General features: G+C 39.7%; 1 protein-coding gene across 2 annotated transcripts in view; it reads right to left on the reverse strand.

Annotated features, from left to right (window-relative positions):
• Positions 1-7,093: 7,093 nt before the first annotated feature.
• The window catches only part of ACVR1C (activin A receptor type 1C), a 46,107-nt gene continuing 30,672 nt past the window's right edge, over positions 7,094-22,528 (reverse strand). For both annotated transcript variants that reach the window (XM_043525576.1, XM_043525577.1), the window contains exons 3-9: positions 19,422-19,667; positions 16,282-16,512; positions 15,008-15,175; positions 13,940-14,096; positions 11,954-12,078; positions 10,946-11,076; positions 7,094-10,318 (exon numbers count right to left, since the gene is read on the reverse strand). In XM_043525576.1, coding sequence (XP_043381511.1) covers positions 10,193-10,318; positions 10,946-11,076; positions 11,954-12,078; positions 13,940-14,096; positions 15,008-15,175; positions 16,282-16,512; positions 19,422-19,667 — 1,184 coding nt within the window. In that variant the 3' untranslated portion in view covers positions 7,094-10,192. The remainder of the gene's footprint in view (positions 10,319-10,945; positions 11,077-11,953; positions 12,079-13,939; positions 14,097-15,007; positions 15,176-16,281; positions 16,513-19,421; positions 19,668-22,528) is intronic.

Below are 22,528 nucleotides of genomic sequence, written 5' to 3' on the forward strand. Positions count from 1 at the left end.
CACAGCTTATACAGAGACTTGTACATTGACAAATACTACACATTTCTCTTTGGGGACTGAGCTCCATAAAAGTTAGTCACTAAAACTCAAGAGTTATGTTTAAAATGCATTCAGTCTATTTATCCACAAAATACATTCAAAGCCTTTGGATACAATTTATTGCACGTCTCATACTGTAGAAATATTTTGTACTTTGTAATGCTTATTTCCCTGTACATTCATAACTGGTGCAGTCTAATAAAAGGAACATTTACATTCCTTTCTAAAAACTTCATGAAGACAAATGTCTCTCAAGAGATGATCCCTACCACAGTATTTCAAATCACAAATATGTAGCTTGCAATATGCAGTTAAGATGGTTTTATTTTATACAAGGTAACTAATAATTAGTTCTATTTCTTATATAGAACATACCATAGGTAGCATGATGCTTTAGAAACCAGCAAAAACAACTTTATAAAACTAGAACCTGAAGAATGGGGTTTTCGTGAGCCACAATCTTCACATATATAGAGCATCATTTTCACAGTAAATTCTATTTTATTTAGATTAAATCCTGAACTCTCTACTCAAAAGCCTCCCATTGGGTCTGATTCTGATCTTATACAAGATTCCGATTCTGATCTGTTAACTGCCATGGAATTGCTCCTGATGTATGCTGGTGTTACTGAGATCACAATCAGTCCCACTAACTTCAGTGAAAGATTTGCCTGAAGACAGCTCAGGTCTTTGGGCCAAACCTTGCTCACTGCATCTGAGTTACCTTACTGCAATCAGCAGGACTGGCCTTACCATGAGGCGAACTGAGGCGGCTGCCTCAGGTGCCAGACTGTGGGGGGGGCGCCACGAGGTCCCAGAGTGTAGAAAATTGTGTCTGCTGCTGGTACATATGTATTCTCTCTGCTCCAGATGCACAGAGATGGTGGAGTGCTGTGCTGGAGGAAGGAGGGCACAAGAGACATAACAGGCAGGCAGGAGAAAAATTGAAAGGGAATAACAGAAAGCAGCAGGAGCTGCAGGGACAGAGAGGAGGAGGAGCCTCTTATGTACCTCTCTAGCACCCCAGCAGCCTGGACTGATTAACTCCAGCTTCTCAGGGAGCTTCCTGTTTCCTGCTGCTTCCCTGAACCCACTTGAGGAGAACAGGTAGTCAATTGAAGTAGTAGGATCCAGTTAGGCCCTTAAGATGCTGATATCTTCCCTCACTCAGGCCCTGCTACCAGCCTGCTTATTTGTCCCCTTCAACTGAGTGTTGAGAGCCACTATAGCTGGCACAGAACAGCAGTCATGAGTGAAAGAAGAAAATGCCCCTCTGGGGCAGCATTCAGAAAAAGAAAAAAAGCAAAGGAAGCTTTTCTATCTAAGCAGGAAGGAGCTCTCCTGAGATACATAGACACAAATGTTCACGGTGAGCCTTCCGGCCCCAGTGAGGATATGAGTGTTGAGGAGATGCTTGATCTTCCAGTTAGTCAGAGTGCAGGTGACCTGGCAGCTACTGCAGCATCCATATCTCCATTTCAAATGGATGCAACCATGCACATTCCTGAAGCAAAGTGTAGATCAGAGAAGAGTGTGGTGGAGGTGCAAGAAACAGCTGCTGCTGAGTTTAGTTCCTGAAGCCTAGATGATCCAGGACTGTGGACCCACTTGAGCAGTAGCCTGAGGGACTTCCTTGTACTGCCTGGGCCACAGCAAGAGAAAAACTTCATGTTCCCCAAAGACAATGAAAATAGAAGTTTCCATCCAACACATTTCTGGCGTGAAATCCCCCATGGTGACAAAGTGGAGAGGCTATGGCTTATGTACTCAAAAACCCAGAATGCTGCATACTGTTTTTGTTGCAAACTCTTCCAGTCTAATGTTCCAGCCATATGGGTTCTACAGGAACAAAGGACTGGAAAAATCTGGCTAGAAATCTGGCATGCCATGGAAGGCAGCAAATCACCAGAGAGCATTCCATAGGCGGAAAGAGCTTGAGATGAGACTAAGGTGATCAGCATCAAGAGAAGATTGCATCAGAGTCTCTTTACTGACAAAATGTTCTGAAAAGGTACATTGCCATTGTGAGAATGCTTGCTACCCAAAACCTAGCACCGCATGGCACTTCAGATCAGCTGTATGTGCCAAACAATGGAAACTTCCTTAAAATTGTGGAGCTGATGGCTGAGTTTGATGCTGTACTCCAGGAGTATCTAAGAAGAGTCACCACCCAAGAAATGTACACACACCTCTACCTTGGAAAAACAATTCAAAATGAGATCATACAGTTACTGGCAACAAAAGTCAAACAGAAGATTGTGGCAGATCTGAAGTCAGCAAGATATTACTCTGTTATTCTGGACTGCACACCTGACATCAGCCATACGGAACAAATGACTTGAATGGTGTGTTTTGCAAAAGAAACTAGTGAAAATGCCCCTGCAATGGTGACTGTCAGAGAGCATTTTCTAGAATTTATTGACATTGATGATACTACAGGAGCTGGTATGACAAATGTGCTTCTTAAAAAGCTGGAAGATACGGGAATTGCGATAGCTGACATGAGAGGTCTGGGCTACGATAATGGTGCCAACATGAGAGGAAAGAACAGAGGAGTGCAGACATGGATCCGAGAGTTAAACCCTCAAGCTTTTTTTGTCCCATGAAGTTCTCATTGAACTTGGTGGTCAGTGATGCAGCATCAGCTTCTAGTGAGGCTGCTGAATTTTTTTAATGTAATTCAGAGCATCTTTGTATTTTTCTCTGCATCAACTCATCAATGGCAAATTTTGAAGCAACATCTGGGAACATCCTCTCTGACACTGAAACCGCTGAGTGCCACAAGATGGGAAAGTCGAGTGGAGGCGATAAAGCCTATCAAACGCCAAATTGGGAAGATAGATGATGCCATAGTTGCCATTATGGAGGATAATGCTATGACAGGAACTGTTCGTGGGAGAACAGTGGCAGAGGGAAATGGAATCACCAGAAACATACATAACTTCAAATTTCTGTGTGGCTTCATGTTGTGGCATGACATACTGTTTGAAATAAATGTTGTAAGCAAGAGACTCCAAGGTATTGACCTTGATATATCTGGCGCAATGGAACAACTGGACAAAGCGAAGTCATACCTACAGTCTTACCGGTCAGATGAGGGATTTCAAAACGTTCTGAAAAGTGCACAGAAGTTGGCAGAGGAACTTCACACTGAAGCTATTTTCCCACCCATTCAAGAATACAAGAGTCACTGAAGAAGACAATGATATTTTGATTACGAGGCATGGGATAATCCCATAAGAGACCCAAAACAACAATTCAAAGTTGAATTCTTTAACCAGGTGCTAGATTGTGCAATACAGTCAGTTGAAGAACGTTTCATGCAGCTCAAGGAACACAGCAGTATATTTGGGATGTTGTATAATATTCCAAAACTCCTCACTATACCTGAAGAAGACCTACACCAGCAATGAAGGGCACTAGAGACAGTGTTGACACATGATGACACGTGCAATATTGATGCAAGTGATTTAGGTGATGAACTGAAAGCCCTTTCAAAATACATTTCAGCAGGATCAACTCCAAAGGCTGTTCTGGAATATATGTGCACAAATAAAATGACCACCCTCTTTCCAAATGCTTTTGTTGCTCTGCACATACTTCTAACACTTCCTGTAACAGTTGCCAGTGGAGAACGCAGCTTCTCCAAGCTGAAGTTAATAAAAACACATCTACACTCCACAATGACACAGGAGAGGCTGGTCAGCCTTGCAACCATCTCAATAGTGCATGAGCTGGCCCAGACTGTGGACCTTCAGGAAGCAGTCCAAATCTTTGCAACCAAGGTAGCACGGAAATCACCACTTTGATTATTCAAACAGATAAAAATGCCAGTGTTTACTATGCAGACAAGATAAATTACATTTGCTGTTCAGGTGTTTGAAAGTTAAGTGTTTTTTAAAATTTTTGAACAAGGCATTTTAAGTTGTTAGTTCTCCCTTATTGGGGTAGGTAGCAGAGCAGTACCATGAGAGAAGTAGGACAGGAAGAAGGCAGAATTGAGACTTTTCAAAGTTTTGGCCCAAGCAAGGGGACATGGGGGTGTAATTTGAGCTCCCCACCTCAGATCCCAAAATGGGCCGGCCCGGCCTTGGCAATCAGTAGCAGCCTGATCCCTGCCTCACTGAAGTCAAAGGAAAAACTCTTAAGGAATTCCATAGAATTGGGAGCTTTGCCCCAGGTGGGCAGGAGTTAACCTTTTATTTGTAATGTTGTAAACATCTGTAAAGTTAAACAGAGGGTGTTTTAAGGCAAGTCTGAGACCTTGTTTCAAATGCTGATGAAAATGGGGCCAGATTCTGTCCAATCTGCAATGTGAATATCTACTGTATATTCTACATTGTTTAGCTGCAGAGCAATACAGACCTTTGCTATGGTAAAAGACACACACTACAAACTGGAGAAAAGAATTTCACATTATTATTGTAAAATGTTTTGATACAAGTTCCATACTCTTCATTCCTAGATTATTTATAATTACTGATATGAGATAATAAAGAATTGTTACAGAGAACAGTGAAGTAACAAAGAGAAGGCTAGTATTTAATAAGGGCTGAAAGTATAGGCTCAACATAGGATTAAATCAGATAAATTTGGTTTAATACAAATAAAGATAGCAAAGTGGGGGGGGGGGAAGACCCACATTAAAACACTGTCAGGGTTTTAGTGTGTGGCAGAGTTAATATTCATAGAGGAAACTTTTTTTAAAAAAAGAGCCAGGTGCTGCAGCAGGTAAGATTTAAACCATGCGACTTTAATGTTGCATTGATGTAAGTTTTTACGTTTCATTTTCTGGGTTTTTATTCAAAGGAAAATGAGTTCCTGGGTCCACAAACAGGCAGCACAAAATGGTAAATTGTGCCTCTTTATGTCGGCCACACTTTAAAAAAAAAATTTCAGTTGTGAAATATTCTACTTGTTTGAGATAGTCCCTGTCCCAGAAATGTGGAATACCAGGAGAATCAATGATTTCCAACAAACAAGTAGCGTTTTCCCCACTGTAACTCAAAACATAATACACAATCGGCTCAGATTTAAAAACAGAGAGAGAGAATGAGCTTATCTTGGGGCAGAAACCAAAAAAGAAAAAAGGTCTCCTCTTGGGTTGGAAATTTAGGAAAGTTGTATGTTTATGAGTTTTAATGGAAATGTTTTTAAACCAATACTACAGTTATCAAAACAATTATGAGGCTATTTGGCTCAAGGCCAGTTTACCCAGAACATACAATTAAAATAAATGTGATGCAAAAAGCAATTACATGCTTGAGTCCAAGGGAATGCTGAGGAGAGGCCATGACCCCATAGGCAGTGGGACCTTCATGGGAAACTCCTATATGGATTTACTAGGGATGAAATCTTTTTGAAGCAACCTATACAATTCTGTAGGAGGAATATAATTCAAATTCCAGGATAGTTCAATAATTCTACAGAAACGTTTTTAATCCTCTGTTAAATTTTATAGGATTTTTCCATAAGGGAAATGGAAACAAAAAGGAGAAAATAATATAAGTAAATAAAGAAGGATTTAAACTGATAGGAGCAAGAGGATGAAAAACTGAAGAAGTAGGGAAACAAATAGAGAATCATGAAAATGCAGCTAAGAAAAGAGATAAACCTATATAGATAGATAGATATAGATATAATTTTATGGAGAGTGAGAGCATGAAAAAAAATGAAGTGAGATGACTTGGAAAACCAATTTTGAATAAAATGAGTTGGTAAGAGGCAGGGCAATTTATTTTGCACATTGGAAGATGAAAGCAGATGTGGGAAAGGTAGGAAAATTTCTTAATACAAAGAAAAACAAATAATTATATAATTCTATCAAACTTGTTTCCTTTCATTTACTATGTCACGATAAATTCATTGTTGCCTATATTTTCACTAGGGCACTACAGAATCCCGCAAGCGCTTGGCGCCATCTGTAATCTTATTCTATGAATCACTGTAATTAATGTAGTCTAAATGTTAGGATTTTGTGGGGTAGCAATTCGACTGGGGCAGGTGAGATTTTATAGCATTTAGTAGTCAACCTGCAGCACAGAATTAAAAAGCACATAATATTTATAACAAAACTCTAACATGGGAGTTATACTTATGTATGAAGGACAGTTACTTAGAATAGAAAATCCTTAGCAGGGATACTATCTTCATTAGCTGTAGAACTCAATGCACATCTAAGTCACACTCCAAGAATAGCAGCAGCAGCCTTGTTTCTTTAAAATTATCTCTGTGCATGATTTAATTCCATAGTTTAACTAAAAAATTAACTAAAAATGCTGCCTAGCTTTGATGCAACAACAGGTCTAGCACAACCTCTTGTTAATGAAAAAAGGGAAACTGCAAGATCAAAACTTATGGGGAAGGCAGTTGTGGGTTCCGTTTTTATTTTAGTATCAGATACTGTACACAGAAGAGTAATATTAGTACAGGATGAATAGTAGGAATCCAAAATTGCATTGGAACCATTTTTTAAAGTTACTTCAAATAATTGGGTTTACACTGGATTTCAGAATACCAAAAGTGATTTTGAGTAAGAATATTAGACATCTTTTAAATATAGTTTAATAGATTATTTTTATACTAGGTGTAGGTGTGTTGTAGTGGAAATTCACAAGTATTTTGTTTATTTTTTATATGGATAACGCCTAAGGGAATCGTGAAAATAATAAATAGGAGTTGCTGGATGCTGAACACTTTGGAAAATCTAGCCCCAATTGCAGGCCCTGATCACTGTTGAAAATACAGCCTCATATTAATAAAAACGTATCTGAAAAGTAGTTGGAAGTACTTTGAGCTTGACCTAGCTCCCACTGAAGTCAATGGGAGCCTTTCCATTGACTTCAGTGGGAGGTGGATCAGGCCCTTTCACAAAGAAATTCCTTGACAATTTTTGTTTTTAAATGCAAGATAGTTTTGAATTACAGTATATGAGCTCATATGCTGGATTCTTCTGTTTTTGCACATTCACTGATATTAAAAAGATCCAAATCATCTTTAAATTTTGTAAACAGATAAAACACAAGACTAACAAAATTATCTTGTAGCAGAATTGTAGTGGTTGGTTACTTTTCATTTAATTTTCAAATAAATATTGTAGATTAGAAAGTGTGTATGTGACAAAACTGCCTGGTATAATTTATACATATAGAAGATATAAAAATATTAAAAATATATATTCAATTTGACTGTAAATCAAAACATACAGAAATAAAACTTACTAGCTATTCATTAGAGACAGGCTCAGATTTTTAAAGGTATTTAGGCATTGTTCTACTCCACACTGCAATACCCAACTGATTTAGGAGCCTAGTCCCATTGACTGAGTCATTTTTTAAAAGGAGACTTAGAGCTTATCTACATCGCCAGTTAGTGTGCAGCAAGGCCAGGTGTAAATCTACAATGGTCTAGCCTGCCATGCACTATCTGACCATGTAGACCCTGCTACCTCATGCTAAAAATTATTTTAAAAAGTGACTTAGGCATTGCAATGCTGAGTGGAGCAACACCTAAATACCTTTACAAATCTGGGGTCTAACCTACAATCTAATTAAAGGGCCACAAATAACTATCTTCACCTCACTTTAAGCAGTGTAAAGTGACTGTATAAGTTCTACAAACATGTATGCTACATCTCACTAGTATCGATTTAAAGAACAAACAACATCCACTGCACCAGAAGTCAACATGTCAGTATAAAACATGGATCACTGACACTGCTGACTGAAAGCTACATTCCTGGTTTTCCACGTAAAGCAGAAGTCAAAAGACCCAATGACAGAGATTAGTCACACTCACAAAAACTATCAAGTATCTATGCTATGTAAGATCACCCACGCTTGTAAAGACTTTCCTCCTCTCCCTACACCATAATAAAAGACCATATTGCCCAAAATCAGTGATGTTGTGGAGAGATTTGTAGATCTAATTTTGTATTTCCTGGATTATGGGGTTTGATATATATATTTTTAAACTGTGGTTATAGTGAGTATAAGAAATTATTTTTGTAATAAAACAAAATCAAAGACATATGAACAAAATCTGTCTCAAAGTGTATGAGAGTTACTTATCCACATGCCTGCCAATCCATTACAGGAAATCATGAAATACCAGAATATTTACAAACCTTTGAAAATGCCTACTGATACTACACTTTTGTAAGCTAACATTATTGTGAAAATAACTATTTAGGGGTCGTTTTGATGTCCTGTTTACCTGATACCCTGGGGCCGTTACTGAGATGCATATTTGATTGACCCTTCTGAAGAAACCAGTACAGCCTTATGTCAATGAGCACTTTTGGACAATGACGCCGGAACCAGGGCAGGCAGGGGGCTGTGCCCCCCCTCACACTTTTTAATATGGGTGTAATTTGATGGGTAGGGGTGGTATTGCCCCCTCAAATGCAAACCTTGGGCAGGCTTGGAGCAGCGCCAGCACAAAGCACAGCCCCTGCCAGCATTGCTCTACACCTGCACCAGGTTTACTGTGTGGGGGGGGGAGGGGGAGAATGCTGTCCCTGCCCCCCAAACTATACTCATGTTAAAAAGTTGGGGGGGGGCATGGTCCCCTGACCCTTCCAGTTCCTGCACCAGTGCGGCTCCCCCACACACACACACTTCTGCAAAGGTTCTGGCACCCTTGTCTTTGGCCCTTTAAATCCACAGATTTTCTTCAACTGTTGCACATGCCTATTACATTCTTGTGCTAGAAACATTGAAAAAGTTCCTGTGTCTGCAGAGTGGATTGTACTTTTTAAAAATATTTTAAGTATGGGGGAAGTGGTCTGTAGGAGGGAAATACATCCCCCAAAGCCAGGTCAGAACACAGGAACTGCAATACAACCATTCATGAGTACTACTGCTCCAGCCTATAATCTTGAACGTTTAGAGCCGGCACTAGGCTTAAACAGACTAAGCAATTGCTTAGGGCCCTGAGCAGATCAAGGCGGTGCCCCTATTCACTTTTTATTATGTGTTGTGTGGGGGGCGGGCCAAAATATTCCTGCATAGGGTCCCCAATGGGCTAGCACCATCTCTGTGAGCACTGTCTATACCACTCACCCTCAGTGTGGGAACTGCTGGTTCAGAGTTACAGATCTTGTGGACTTCACCCTGGCCCCCCTCAAACACAACTATCTGTGCTGGTGTATACGGGGTACAGGTTAGCTTCTATGAGTCTCTGCATCTGGATCAATTTCACCCAATAAATTGTGCTTTTACAGCAAATAACTTTGTTAGATCTTCTCACTCTGCAAAATACCAAAAGACAATAAAACTTTGACTAATGGTCTATAAAAAGGTTTATATGCTTTTTAGATTACACTGTAGCATTCCTATAATTTCCCCCCACAAATACCAGGAAATACTGCCCAAATTACTTTTCCTCACAATTTGATAAAAAGAAAAACTGGTCCGTGATTGAGATTTTGAAACAGTTAGCTCAGAGTAGATGTTTATGGCAGTTTGATTAATCCCTGAAATAGGGGTAGATAACAAAAATACTGCCAAACCTTAACTACGGTGTTGCAAATTGAGCTGTAATAACAAATCTTTTAAAAAAGAGAGGTAGGTGGGAGAGAGAGAGACTGACTGACTCACATGTTTAGCGTCACAGTATACATTTTCAGTGGAATATTCTTAATTGATTGGTTACTAAATGATTAATACAATATAAAAACATATAAATGCACTTCATTGTCATAATATTCTACAGGATTCTATGAGAAAACACCTAAGAAGCTCAATGAATTTGGTCAGGTTTTAGTTAGAGGATAACACAGATGTGGTTTCTTTTACATACCTGTCTTTAAACCCATGCATTCCATCAACAGTGTATTTTGGTTTTAACTAGAATAAAAAGCTTAAGAATAATAAAATAGTTTAAATATGGGATGTTGTTTCGTAGTTCAGTTCTGCTATTTTCCTAATATGAACTTTCATTTAAAAAAACAACATGAGTTGGTGATTTGCTTTATAAAAACAGCAACACCAACCAAAAGCTGCAGCTGGTTGTAGCCAACTATGAAGTTATTTTTCAGTGCTGTGGTCTGGGCACTTAAATACTGCACTATATATACGTGAGGTAGACAGAAAAAAAATTGCATGTAAAAAGATGGAGAGAATGATTCCTTCTTTTCCCCCAAGTCACCCGTTTAGGCTTTGGAATCTTCATTTACACAGAGCTGCGAAATGGTCTTCTTAATGCGGAGCGCAGTTAATCGAGCTGCCCCATTAGCACACCAGCACTCACGCATTATTCTACCCATGATTCGGAGTGCCTTAAGACAAAGAAAAAGAGGTTTAGGATTAAAAAAATCCACTGCTTCAGTGCAGCATCAATTAAAAATACTCCAATGCAAAATATAATAGAATACTTTGAAATAATATTCCAGCAGAAATTACAGAAATTTAGAAAGGTTTGTTTTGGTTCGGTCAAAGAGAAAAAGAGTACTTTGATATGCAGTGCTGTCAGGCCCATTTCACCATATTCACCTTAAAAGTGCCCCTTTCTTGCACTCAGCAGGGGAGGGATTTTGAATGGGCATCAGGGGATGCCACACAGTGCCCAGCGGTGGGTATTTGTGGGAGGAGCAGGAGAAGGGGTACAAGAGTGCATGCAAGGTGGAGGTAGGACTGCGCACCTCCCTAAGGCCTGCTGCCTTCCCATACACTACAGAGAGGGGTTCGGGTTAGCGACTGGCTCCAGAGTGACCCAACCTGCACATTTAAGTTCTTCCAGGCTTTTCAAAAGCTCCTTGCTTTTGCCAGCTAAGAAGCTAGGCATTCAAATCCCATTGAAATAGAGAGGAAGTCTGGCACCTAACTCCCTTGGGCTACTTTGAAAATCCCAGCCTTAAAGAATAAATTTAAATATGCTTCTAAAAATGGGGGTGGGGGAAACTCACCTCACAACTTTGCCACTGGTTTGGGATATTTGGTCTCAGTTTCTGTTCACAAACTACCCTTCTCATATCTTCTATTGAGGGATCCGTTGGCACAACATCATAATAAGGCAACTGGTACTCCTCAATGATTCCTACAAGAGAAAAAAGAAACCATACTCCCTAACTAGGTTCCATACTAAACATCACTGTCCTTGTGCTCACTCATTTAGATACACCTGTTGAGTTCTAGGATAGAAGAGCCTTACCCCCTTCACCAACCCCCTTTGGATTGCAGCAGTGGGTAGGCCAAAAAGACCTGGTTGGAGGCAGCCCTGGGAAGAAGGCCACTAAAGATAACAAAGATAAGGTGAGTGGTCTTGGGGCCTTGGGAGAAGGGGGCTTAGGAGTAAAGAAGATCTGGCGGAAGTGCAGAGAGAATGGAGTTTCATCTTCTTGGTTCAAAACCATGTAAAATCCAAACTAGTAGAGGTTTCTTTGTTGCCAACCCTTGCGATCTAAACACTACAGAATGTGAGCAGGTCTACTGCATTCCCTGACAATATGGGTCCCTTATTTTCATATTGCCAGCACAAAAGTTCATCATCATCTGAGGTTAGTTTTGTGGATTTTTTCAGATCAAGATTTTGAAAGATAAACTTCCTGCAGACTGGAAACCGATCAATAGGGAAATTGCATGGGAGGAACTGGTTTTCTAATGAGTTCTACTATACACATTAGTTTCTTTGACAGGGGAACTGAAAAATAATTTACATATCTGTTTTGTTGCTTTTGATATTTCAGAATAATTAAATCAGATAGGCATTAACTGTACTTTATTCACTTGTTAACTCTTTCATATCAATAATTGCTCAACAGGAAATTTTTAAGTCATGCAACTCTTTCTCCTTCCACAATATGGAAAATTCAGTTAAAATTGGTACATACATTGTATGAACGTATTTCCTTTAAATTCCTTTAAATTATTTTTATCAAGTCTGGAATGCAACATAAAACAGCCAAAAATTTTACCTCCAATTGAGCATCTTCGTGATATCTCCCAATACACCAGACCAAGAGAGTATATGTCTGCACGTTTGAAGGACTCAAAGATGCTCATGTTCATTACATCATCAAGTATTTCAGGAGCCATGTACCTTTAAAAAAGTCGTACACACGTGCACAATTTACAAAAGTTCTAACAAAAATTCTAATATTTGACATGGAGAGGGTTGGGAAAATGTTGGAGAGCCACCCTCAATTTCCATTGACTTGCATGTCAAACAAGGGACTTTCTATGATGAAAATCCTTACATGTTGCTAAATGACTAATAGCCATGAAAGTGCAAGAGGTAGGTAGCTACTCCAGCCAAAGAGTTTTATTCTACCTCCATTTATATTTCATCTCAATGCTTATTTTGCTTTTCATTAATAAACTGTGCTCTACAAAACAAACTAATTGGATTTAATGAAATTAGTGTGGAAAAGCACCATCAAAGACTTCAGAGAGAATGAAAATGAATTCTAACCACAGTAAAGAGTGGAGTAAAGGTAGCAGCTGAGCATGCAGTCAAGGGTGAAAACGTGTTGCAGTTACTACCCCCAAGAGCGCTGACAGGATGCAATGTGGCTGTCATCACCATGGGCAGGAGGACCTAAAGATACGTGGGGTGCATAAGGCGGCAGCCCTGCCTGGAGCGCGCTCCTGCAACAGGCTGCAGCATGACAGGTACACCTGCCTCAGTTTCCCTTTTTAGAGTCCCTAACTCCACTTCAGGCTCTCTTGCTACACCACCACCTTCTTTAGGGTTGGTTATAACAAATGGTCCAAAACATAAGTCCCAAACATATAGTACATTTCTCATGCCAGTGCAAGCAGTCATTAAAACTCCAGACATCTTGTCTCTTGATGCCCCACATACCACACACTGGCCCCTTTGACCATGGCTGGACTCCGTGTCAGCTCTCCTCTGTCCTTGTACCATGACAGCAATTCCAGGCCTTCAAAATGGAGTGCAACCCTGCTCTTCCCAGCAGGTACCCCCATACAGAGCCTCTCTGCTGGGAGCATCCTTGCCAGGGAAGCATCCCTCAATTCCCCTGGCTCACTCCTGGCTCCTAAGTCCAGCCCTGGAGATGTCAGCAGGTAAGCTCTTCCGCTGTTCCCCCACCTTCCGCCCTCTCTGGCCTGGCTCCAGCTCTCCAGCTTAGAGCTGGCAGGCAGGCAACTCCCCTCTGCTGTGGCTCCTGCCTTCAGCCCTGGCTCTCTGGCTCAGGGATGCCAGCCAGCAAACCCTTCTTGCTGCTCTCCTTGCCTTCAGTCTTCCCCCAGGAAACACCTTCTGCTTCCTTCTGCGACCTTCCACAGACATCTCTCCCGTGCCCTTGACTCCTACTCAGGCAGCTTTGATTCACCAAGTCTCTTTTCTCCTTGTTCTACACCGAGGTGCCCTCTTAGCCCTGGTCAAATTGCAGTGTGCTGATAAGGCACAAGTGCACAGGCCTGGCTCCCACTTAAAGAACCAGTGTCACCCTGTAATAAGGTGTTTAACAACTAGTCATTCATCTGACTAGCTTTGGTATTCATATTAACTTTAGTATTTAATATTCATATTAACCAAATATTTAAAGCCATGGGGCGCACAGGCAAACCAGGAGCACCTGACTACCTATAATTTGATGTCTGAATTTGTAAACAGAATCATAACCAAGTCACTGGAAACTTTTACTTTAAATCCAGAGAGGTCCCAAAATACTCTTATGTCCACAAGAAGGGTTGGACCATCTCCACCTTGTGTTGTCTATCACAAAACATGGATATCTTAGATTAAGGGTTAAGAGCTGTCCCAACTGGCAAAATGCTGCAGGCAGAGGTCAAAAAGAAAGGGGAAGGGGCTGGGAAAAGAAGGAGCATGCCTGCTTCATACAGTGCTCAGAAATTGCACAGAAATGGAAATCAGGCTGAAAAGATCTTCCTAATATTTAAGGAAAAATACTTATCTATTTAAGATGTCTTACCTCTTCGTTCCCACTCGAGGGTTCTGAGGTATGTCAATTGTGTTCAATACAGCATCATGTCTCACAGCAAGTCCTAAATCTGCAATGGCACAGGTTTCATTTTTTTTCACTAAGATGTTCTTAGATTTCAGATCTCTGTGTGCAATAGCTGGTTTGCCTGTTAAGACAAAAAGGCAACTAAAAGCATTATTGTGAATCTTAAAACACAGCTTGTTTATTGACATCTCCCATCTCAACATAGAAAAACATTAGGGCTGTATTTAGCACAAGATAGTTTCTGGACATGTGCCAATGCTAACCAGAGGAGCCTAACCAAGGCATCTTTTGTTCATACATTTCCTTTATTCCCAAACTGTAGTCATGTTTCAGGAACCAAAAATATCCTGTTTTCCATGCTCCTGCTCTACTCAGATATGCATTGGCTGGTGCATGCGTCTTATATCCCAGCTTCTCCAATGGACGTGTAAAAAAAAAACTAGTCAACATTGGAGACAGATGGACTCCACTAAGTATATTCCAAAACCTCAAGTAACTGAATTCTACAGCAAAATCCCCTGGATTCTGTGACACTCCAGTGGAGTGGACTGGAGAACTTGTGGCAGCTTCAGATAAATAAAAACCTCCATTGTGTAATTTAATTAAAATGATAATGACAATGAAATGAAAATGAAAATCAGTACAATATTCCTTACATTGTTTGATATTAAATTCAATTAATTTTATGCCACTCCAGAATTTTCTATTTTCAGTGTGCTGCAGAATTTGTACTGCCAGATGTTTTGGTGGCTGTGTAGACTGCAAGCACCACTAAAAATGTAATTTTTTAATTATATTATTTAATAATGTAATTTTTTGTAATTGTCTCTATTTATAAAGCACCATCTACATTTAGGGTTCTATTTAATTTATTTTACAATCTTTAAAGAGAGCTATTAAGATACCAAGCTGTTTGTAAAAGAAGTCTTTACATTCCTTGTGACTAATAAGCTACAGCATTTTTGTAAATACCACCCAAAGTTTCCACTCATATTTCCTAAAAAAGGATATATTAAAGAGAAATACAAATACCTTGTGTACCAACTATCTCCATATGAAGGTGTGCTAGACCACTAGCTATTGAAAGTGCCAGCTTAATCAGACCATCAATGGTCACAGCATTTCTGTTTAAATAATCAAATAAGGAGCCTTGCTCGTGGTATTCAGATACAAGCCACAGCTGAGTCCAAGTTCCGTTATCTACCAAAAGAAAATAATCTTATTTAACATTGTAAAGAACTAGCCAACTTTTATATATATAATACAAAAGGATCAGAATATTAAAGGTGAGCTGATTTAAAAAAAAACAACCACCCCTACTTAACCACTCTTTTTTAGCTTAGCCCCCATGCCACAGGAGTGGTTTCAAATCCAGAATTTCAAAGTGGACATGCACACCCACTAAGGGAGGCTGCACTGCATGCATTTTACATTGTGTATTTGGTATGTTATGCAGCAGAGATCCCAGCAGATTAATGGCCCGAGTTTCAAAAGTGCTTAGCACTAGTCTTCCCGCTGAGAACAATGGGAGCTTCTGGAAGCTAAGTCCTTTTGAATATATGGCCACCAAAAATGTGGGGTGCTCTGTTTCCCAAGAGCTGGTGACAGTACCAACAACCAGAGAACCAAAGGAAATGCAGCTCATTGTTCTCCAGTGATAGCAAGATCATCAATTCTTGTAGCTCTTGGAATTAAAGATGAACTAATGTTTTTACAAGGTTTTTGTACAGCAATCTTGAATTTCAAGACATTCTCATATCATACTTTACTTCCTCCGATGTATTGCCATATTTAGTTCTTTTCCTTCTATAATGTTATCTGTATAAAGTGATCTATTTTTATAGATGTATGGCTTAAAGTGGAGGGTATAAAGCATTGATGCAGCTTGATTATCAAGTTGATAGCATAAATAAATAGTCAATCTTTCAGTAATATTTTACCAAGCATTATTCTAATTAATGAACTACCTTATAGAAATAGGACTCATTTAAACTTTCACTTAAATCAGTGAGGCCCTAATCCCACACTGAACTCCATTCAAGCCTGCATCTGAGCAGAGCCTGATGGCTCCATGCAGATACAGAGGTCTGCTTAATGAAGGACTGCAGCCTAAAAATTGTAAACTGATCTCACAATCCTAATGATCAGATTTAAAATAAGTTTTCCTAATCAGCTCCTCAAATCATTAAATACACATCCCTCTGTTTTAGCAAAATAGAGCAGGGGTTGTGGAAAAATCAACTTCATTGGGCTGCCATAGTGCAGAGAACAAACATTGTGAAACTATGTTTGGAAACACTATATACCCTTGTTATCAGCAGCAATGAAACCCAGGATGTTTTCATGTCTCAGCATAATTGTCTGATAGATTTCTGCCTCACGAAACCAAGACCTTTCATCCCTTGAGGAGAAGATTTTCACAGCTACATCTTCCCCACACCATTTTCCACGCCAGACTTCACCAAATCGGCCTTTTCCTACTATTTCTTGAAGAACAATTGTTCTTGCAATTGTTCTTTGGACCAGTAGAGGTAAACCTAATGAACAGAATGAGGATACTTGTAAAAGAGTGCATTAGTAATTATTATTAAATTCAAATTAAAAACATATATTCTAATATGTTGTAATTACCATGGTCTTACAAGTAACATACACATACTTTCCTGTGACTATTTTTTCCAATTCTGACTAACCAAAGTGGATAAACAGAGAAGGCATGAATTATGCACAATCCTTGACAGAGTGAGGGATTGTAAATCTACCTCAAACATTCCTTGAACTGTATGTGTATTGTCATGGTTCTTTATGATTTTCAGTTGAATCTTTAGTATAAGAATGTGGGCAATCTTCCACATATGGACATAGGGATAAGCATGACTTCTTGCTCTAAACTATCCTAGCGATGTTACTAACTCCAGACGTCCACATGCTGAAGCAGCAATGCAATAAATCATTTGGCTCAAAAATAAGTAAACCTGGTCAGTAATATTTCAATCAAACAGCTTTTCAGCAGAAAACACTGATTCGTTGATACTAAACTTTTCACGGGTATATACCAGCTGCAACAAAATGTTCACAGAGAATGTTTTTTTTTATCAGAAATTCCATCCTGGACGTGAGAAAGGTTCAAGTCCCTGTTCTGCCTCATTTAGAGTAGGAACTTAAACCTGCCTTTTCAACATCCAGTGAGTGCCCTAACCACCAACCTGATGGCTATTCTGGAGATGGGGCTTGTCTGCCTGCCTGCCTCATTTTTCACATAAATCTTCAAAAAGGTCTTGGTTGCGTCCTGGTGGGGGAAAGGAAAATTTTCTCTCCCCACCAGCCTCCAGTGCCAGTCTCCTCTACAAAACTCCATCTCCCAACCTTCTCCCCCTGTCACTCTGGTATGTCCGGCTCTTGTCCCCTTTGTATTCAAATCAGGCAGCTTCCTCCTCCATGTTGCCTGGGCCTAGTAGGGACGTCACTGAGAGCAAAAGAGAAACAGTCTCCCTGCTCTCAGTGCAGGTGCCCAGACCCAGCATGGCCTGCAGCATATCCCAAAACTGCAACTGCAGGGAAAGTCCTGCTTGGCCACAGAAGATAGCATGCTCAGTGAGACAGACTCTCCTGGGAATTTAGTAGTTAAAATCTAAGTCTCTGAGTATGTGCAAACTACAATATTAACTTGGCTAAATGAGGATGGATATTGAAGGGAATGGAAAAGGCATGTCCCTCACATAAAGGCCATGTCCCTGCCAAATTTTAAGTCCCTGCTACAAACTGGAGGGTGGGAAGAAGCAGGGTTAGAGCTTTTCCACCAAAAAAAAAAAAAAAAAGATGGCCACATTTTTTTTAAAAAACTTGGCAAAACAATGTATTTTTCCCTAGCCACCTTCTTGGAAATGGCTGAACCATTTTGACTACAATTAAAAAAAAAAAAAATCAGCCTGATGGAGATACCCAGCATGGAAAATTTCAGCCTAAAATGATTAAAATCCAGCAAAAGCTATAAGCAACCAAAAAGTGGGTCTTATAATGGGAAGAGCCAAACTACCTTAATGATAGGAGGTGCTACCTGGTCCGCCTATAATAAAAGAATGACAAACTGGTCTTATTGTGGAGCAAGATTTAAGCAATTTTAGTAATCTAAAACTATATTTATTTCAATACAGTTTTGGTTGTTTTGCTCAAGAAACACCCAAGAATCACCATCATGAGACTGACCTTTGAATTTAGGACATATATCCTTGATAAGCATAAGCATGCATACAAAAAGAAGCACCTTACGAAGTACCTTTAAATTCTATTATTGTTTGGATCGTCTAACAGTGACTCCTGCTTCACTTGGTTTATTGTCAGATTTTTCTTGGATTATCAAAAGATTCACTCTCTCTGACAGCATTAATCCAACTAACCTCAAATGAAAAACTATATTTTTGTTGGCAGTACACATAAGAATGCTTCTAATGTGTTAATACATTTTGTACCAAGTATTCCAGTCTTTCCATAGGAACAGTATCAAAGGCCTGTTTTTAGAAACAGTGACATTTAGGTTTAAACAGCTGTAATTTTTACATTGGTTCAGATTCTCTTTTTTCTGCCTGTTCCCTGTTACCCCTGTATCCCGCTCTCATGCCGTAACTGCTATGGCCTTACCTACACTCAAGATTTGCCCCCCGTTACAGCTATGAGTGGCCAGCTACTGGAGAACACCCTATAATGTGGACAGGCAAAACCACTATTTGTTTGAAAGCGTGGTAAGCTGCACCAGTGTATATTGTGGCTCTCTCTGTGTTAGGGGTTTGCAATAATAGTTACACAACTAGCTAGCCAAAGATATCTGTAACTGTGACAAATCCCCAATGTAAACAAGGCCTAAGTCTATTGACTGCACTCAACAACGAGCTGTCTAAAATATATGTTTTATTAAATCTGTTTTTTTAAGCACCATTTATTTATTTTCAATTCTAAACAAACCATTCTTGTTACAGAAATCTGGCCCATACAGACAACAGCCCAATATGATAATTATGAAGTATAGCGTTTGCATTGTGGCATCTTTTCATATCACTTTAACTTAACAAGATCCCCACATCAATTGACTTAGCATACCATGCAATTATCCTGATAAACATGAAATCTCTTTAGGTAATACTTTGTCTTGACAAACTCCTAAAGCTATGACACACATTTCTTTCCATAAGGCAACACATTTCATGCAGTGGGCACAGTTTTTTAACCTCCTTATCATAAGAAAGATACTATAGGTTCTAGTAGTACTTCCCATTCCAAGTGTCAGGAATACCCACACAAACCAATAGTACTGTACTTGACAGTGGAAACTTTAACTGCCATCACTTCGCCTATTGAACTACGAAAACTGAACACAATATTGTGATTCTGTTCTCCTGGCTATTCATTAATAAATATAGACGTTTTAGTCTGCTTAGGAGTGCATACATACCAGATCCAGACCCAGATGTTGTCATATCATAAATAAGATCTTTAAGAGATTTTCCAGAGTTTACTAGGTTGCACTCAGATAGAGGTTCTTCAATATTTTGTCGCTTCTTCTTTCTGAATGTACAATGACGGCCTTGACATGTATATACAGTCAGCATTACAGCTATAGGCAAGATACAAACTGGAACAGTAACTATCACTGTCAACACCACAGGTCCTAGGTTTGGTCTGCTTGAAGATTCTGAAGCTTAAAAAAAAATTACATTACAACAAATCAATATACAGTGTACTGTAAATGTTTTAAAATTTTACTTTTAAGGCATTACCCAAAATACACTGAAGTCAATAAGAGTGTCTTTCCAAATTACTGAATACACAATGGGCAGTGGGTAAAAGCCCTACTTTCTATGGGTATGTCTACACTGCAGTGGAAGCCCAGGGTTCAAACTCAGGTTCAGACCTAACCCCCTTTCTGTCTACACACAAATTACACTGACCCAGGCACGGACCCAGGGTCCTAGGACCCCATGAGGGTGGAGAGCCTGAGTCAAGCCCTATTGCTATGCAGTGTAGATGCAGCCTCACTGGACTCGTGTTCTGGGAGTCTACCAACAGGATCCCATAGTCCTGCTGGCTGACTTTTTTGGTCCTCTGGACACTCAAATTTAGTGGGCAGTCAAGTTCTCCTACACTGCACCACAAAAAAAGGGCTAGAGCAGCCACATTTTGGGAGGGCACTGGGAAGTCTTGGAAATGGGTGGCTAGACTCAGACCTGCATAATGCAGTGTAGACACTGGAGCCCCAGGTGGGGACCCAGGGTTCAACAGTTCCTAACATAGGGTTATAAATGAGTATAGACATTCAAGCCCAAGCTTAACAAACCCAGGGTCTACTAACCTGAGTTCTACTAACCCGGGGTTTACATTGCACTGTAGACATATCCTATAGTTACATCATCACAGGTTAATGTACATTCACATGTAAGGGTGCAGAAAAGTTTATATAAAATTACTGTCACTCATGAGGTAAAAAGTAAGGTGAAATTTAATCTGTCTCTCCCAACACTATTTTCATCTCCTATTTTGGATCAATGTATTAATCATTTTTACTCCAGAAAAATATGTGTCTGTTCTCTAATTTACTCAGAATCAGAGTAAATACTTGTCTGGTTTAAAAAAAAAAAAATCCAGTTCCAAATACAGAGGCAACGTCACAATTTTGCATCTTCATAGGTTGTAGTTGTAACTCTAGAATTATATAAATCCTGGTAACCACAGTAAAAATCACTACAGCATGTGTGTGCAAGCCAGCTGTACAGAATACTCTTAATAGCAAAATTCTCACCATGGTTCCCCTCAGAGCCTTTTAATGTAGTGGCCAATTCTGACCTTGGATGTATTTACACAATTCCCTTCCAAATCAATGAGATGCGTCTAGCAGTAGAATGTGTCACACCGAGTATGTCTACACTGCAAATACCTCGCAGGGTCCTAAAGCTTGGGCTCCGGCCAGAGGCTGAACATCTATACTGCAATTAAACAGCCCCTTAGCCTAAGCCCCAGGAGCCAGATTCAGCTGGCATGGTTCAGCTGCGGGAGTCTAATCGCAGCATAGACATACCCTAAGCATTCGGACATCTGTGAAATTTATCTCAGAGCAAAAGGCTGCACCAAGCACTCAATGAAAGATGCAATTTACAGGCTGTTGTAATATACTCTAGCTATTAAGCACTGTTCTTATAACTTCTAAGAGCCTGCAGACTGGTAGGCTTTATAAACTTATGCCGTTATAAATTTCTTACAATAGTCGTAGAAAAAAAATCTCATCAAAATAAAATGTCAAGATATTGCAATTATGATAAATCTGTAGACTTGCACATAATTTTGTACATGAGGGAAGAAGCAATCCTATCATGAGAAGTTGCAAACACAAGTATATGTTCACAAGGAGAAAATGTTATACGTGCTACTGTAGTGTATATATAATCTTCATAACAATGTTTAGAATACAGTTAAAACTTGTAAAATGCATGTTTTCATGAATGCAACACAAATATTGAGAGACCAAAGTCCAAAGTTATAGGTCAACTTACTTTTCAAAGTAAAACAAGCCTAGAAAATACATTGCTACAGTGACACCTACTAGCCTAAATCTAGCAAATTCCTTGCAGTAGAGTTTTGTCAACAGCTCAGCTTTTGTAAACAATGTCATCATAGATAAGTTTCAGAGTGGTAGCCGTGTTAGTCTCTATCAGCAAAAAAAAAAACAAGGAGGACTTGTGGCATCTTAGAGACTAACAAATTTATTTGGGAATAAGCTTTTGTGGGCTAAAACCCACTTCATCAGATGTATGCAGTGGAAAATACAGTAGGAAGATATATATGCACACAGAGAACATGAAAAAATGGGTGTTGCCATACCAACTGTAACGAGACCAATTAATTAAGGTGAGCTATTATCAGCAGGAGAAAAAAAGCTTTTGTAGTGATAATCAGGATGGACCATTTCAAACAGTTGACAAGAAGGTGTGAGTAACAGTGAGGGGAGGGGGGAAATAGCATGGGGAAATAGTTTTTGCTTTGTGTAATGACCCATCCACTCCCAGTTTTTATTCAAGCCTAATTTAATGGTGTCCAGTTTGAAAATTAATTCCAATTCTGCAGTTTTTGTTGCAGTCTGTTTTTGAAGGTTTTTTTGTTGGAGAATTGCGACTTTTAGGTCTGAAATTGAGTGACCAGGGAGGTTGAAGTGTTCTCCGACTGGTTTTTGAATGTTATAATTCTTGATGTCAGATTTGCGTCCATTTATTCTTTTGCATAGAGATTGTCTGGTTTGGCCAATGTACATGGCGGAGGGGCACTGTTGGCACACGGTGGCATATATCACATTGGCAAATGTGCAGGTGAACGAGCCTCTTATGGTATGGCTGATGTGATTAGGTCCTATGACGGTGTCCCTTGAACAGATATGTGGACAGAGTTGGCAATGGACTTTGTTGCAAGGATAGGTTCCTGGGTTAGTGTTTTTGTTGTGTGGTGTGTGGTTGCTGGTGAGTATTTGCTTCAGGTTGGGGGGGGCTGTCTGTAAGCGAGGATCTGTCTCCCAAG

This window comes from Chelonia mydas, chromosome 11 (assembly GCF_015237465.2).
Source record: "Chelonia mydas isolate rCheMyd1 chromosome 11, rCheMyd1.pri.v2, whole genome shotgun sequence".
Lineage (NCBI taxonomy): Eukaryota > Metazoa > Chordata > Testudines > Cheloniidae > Chelonia > Chelonia mydas.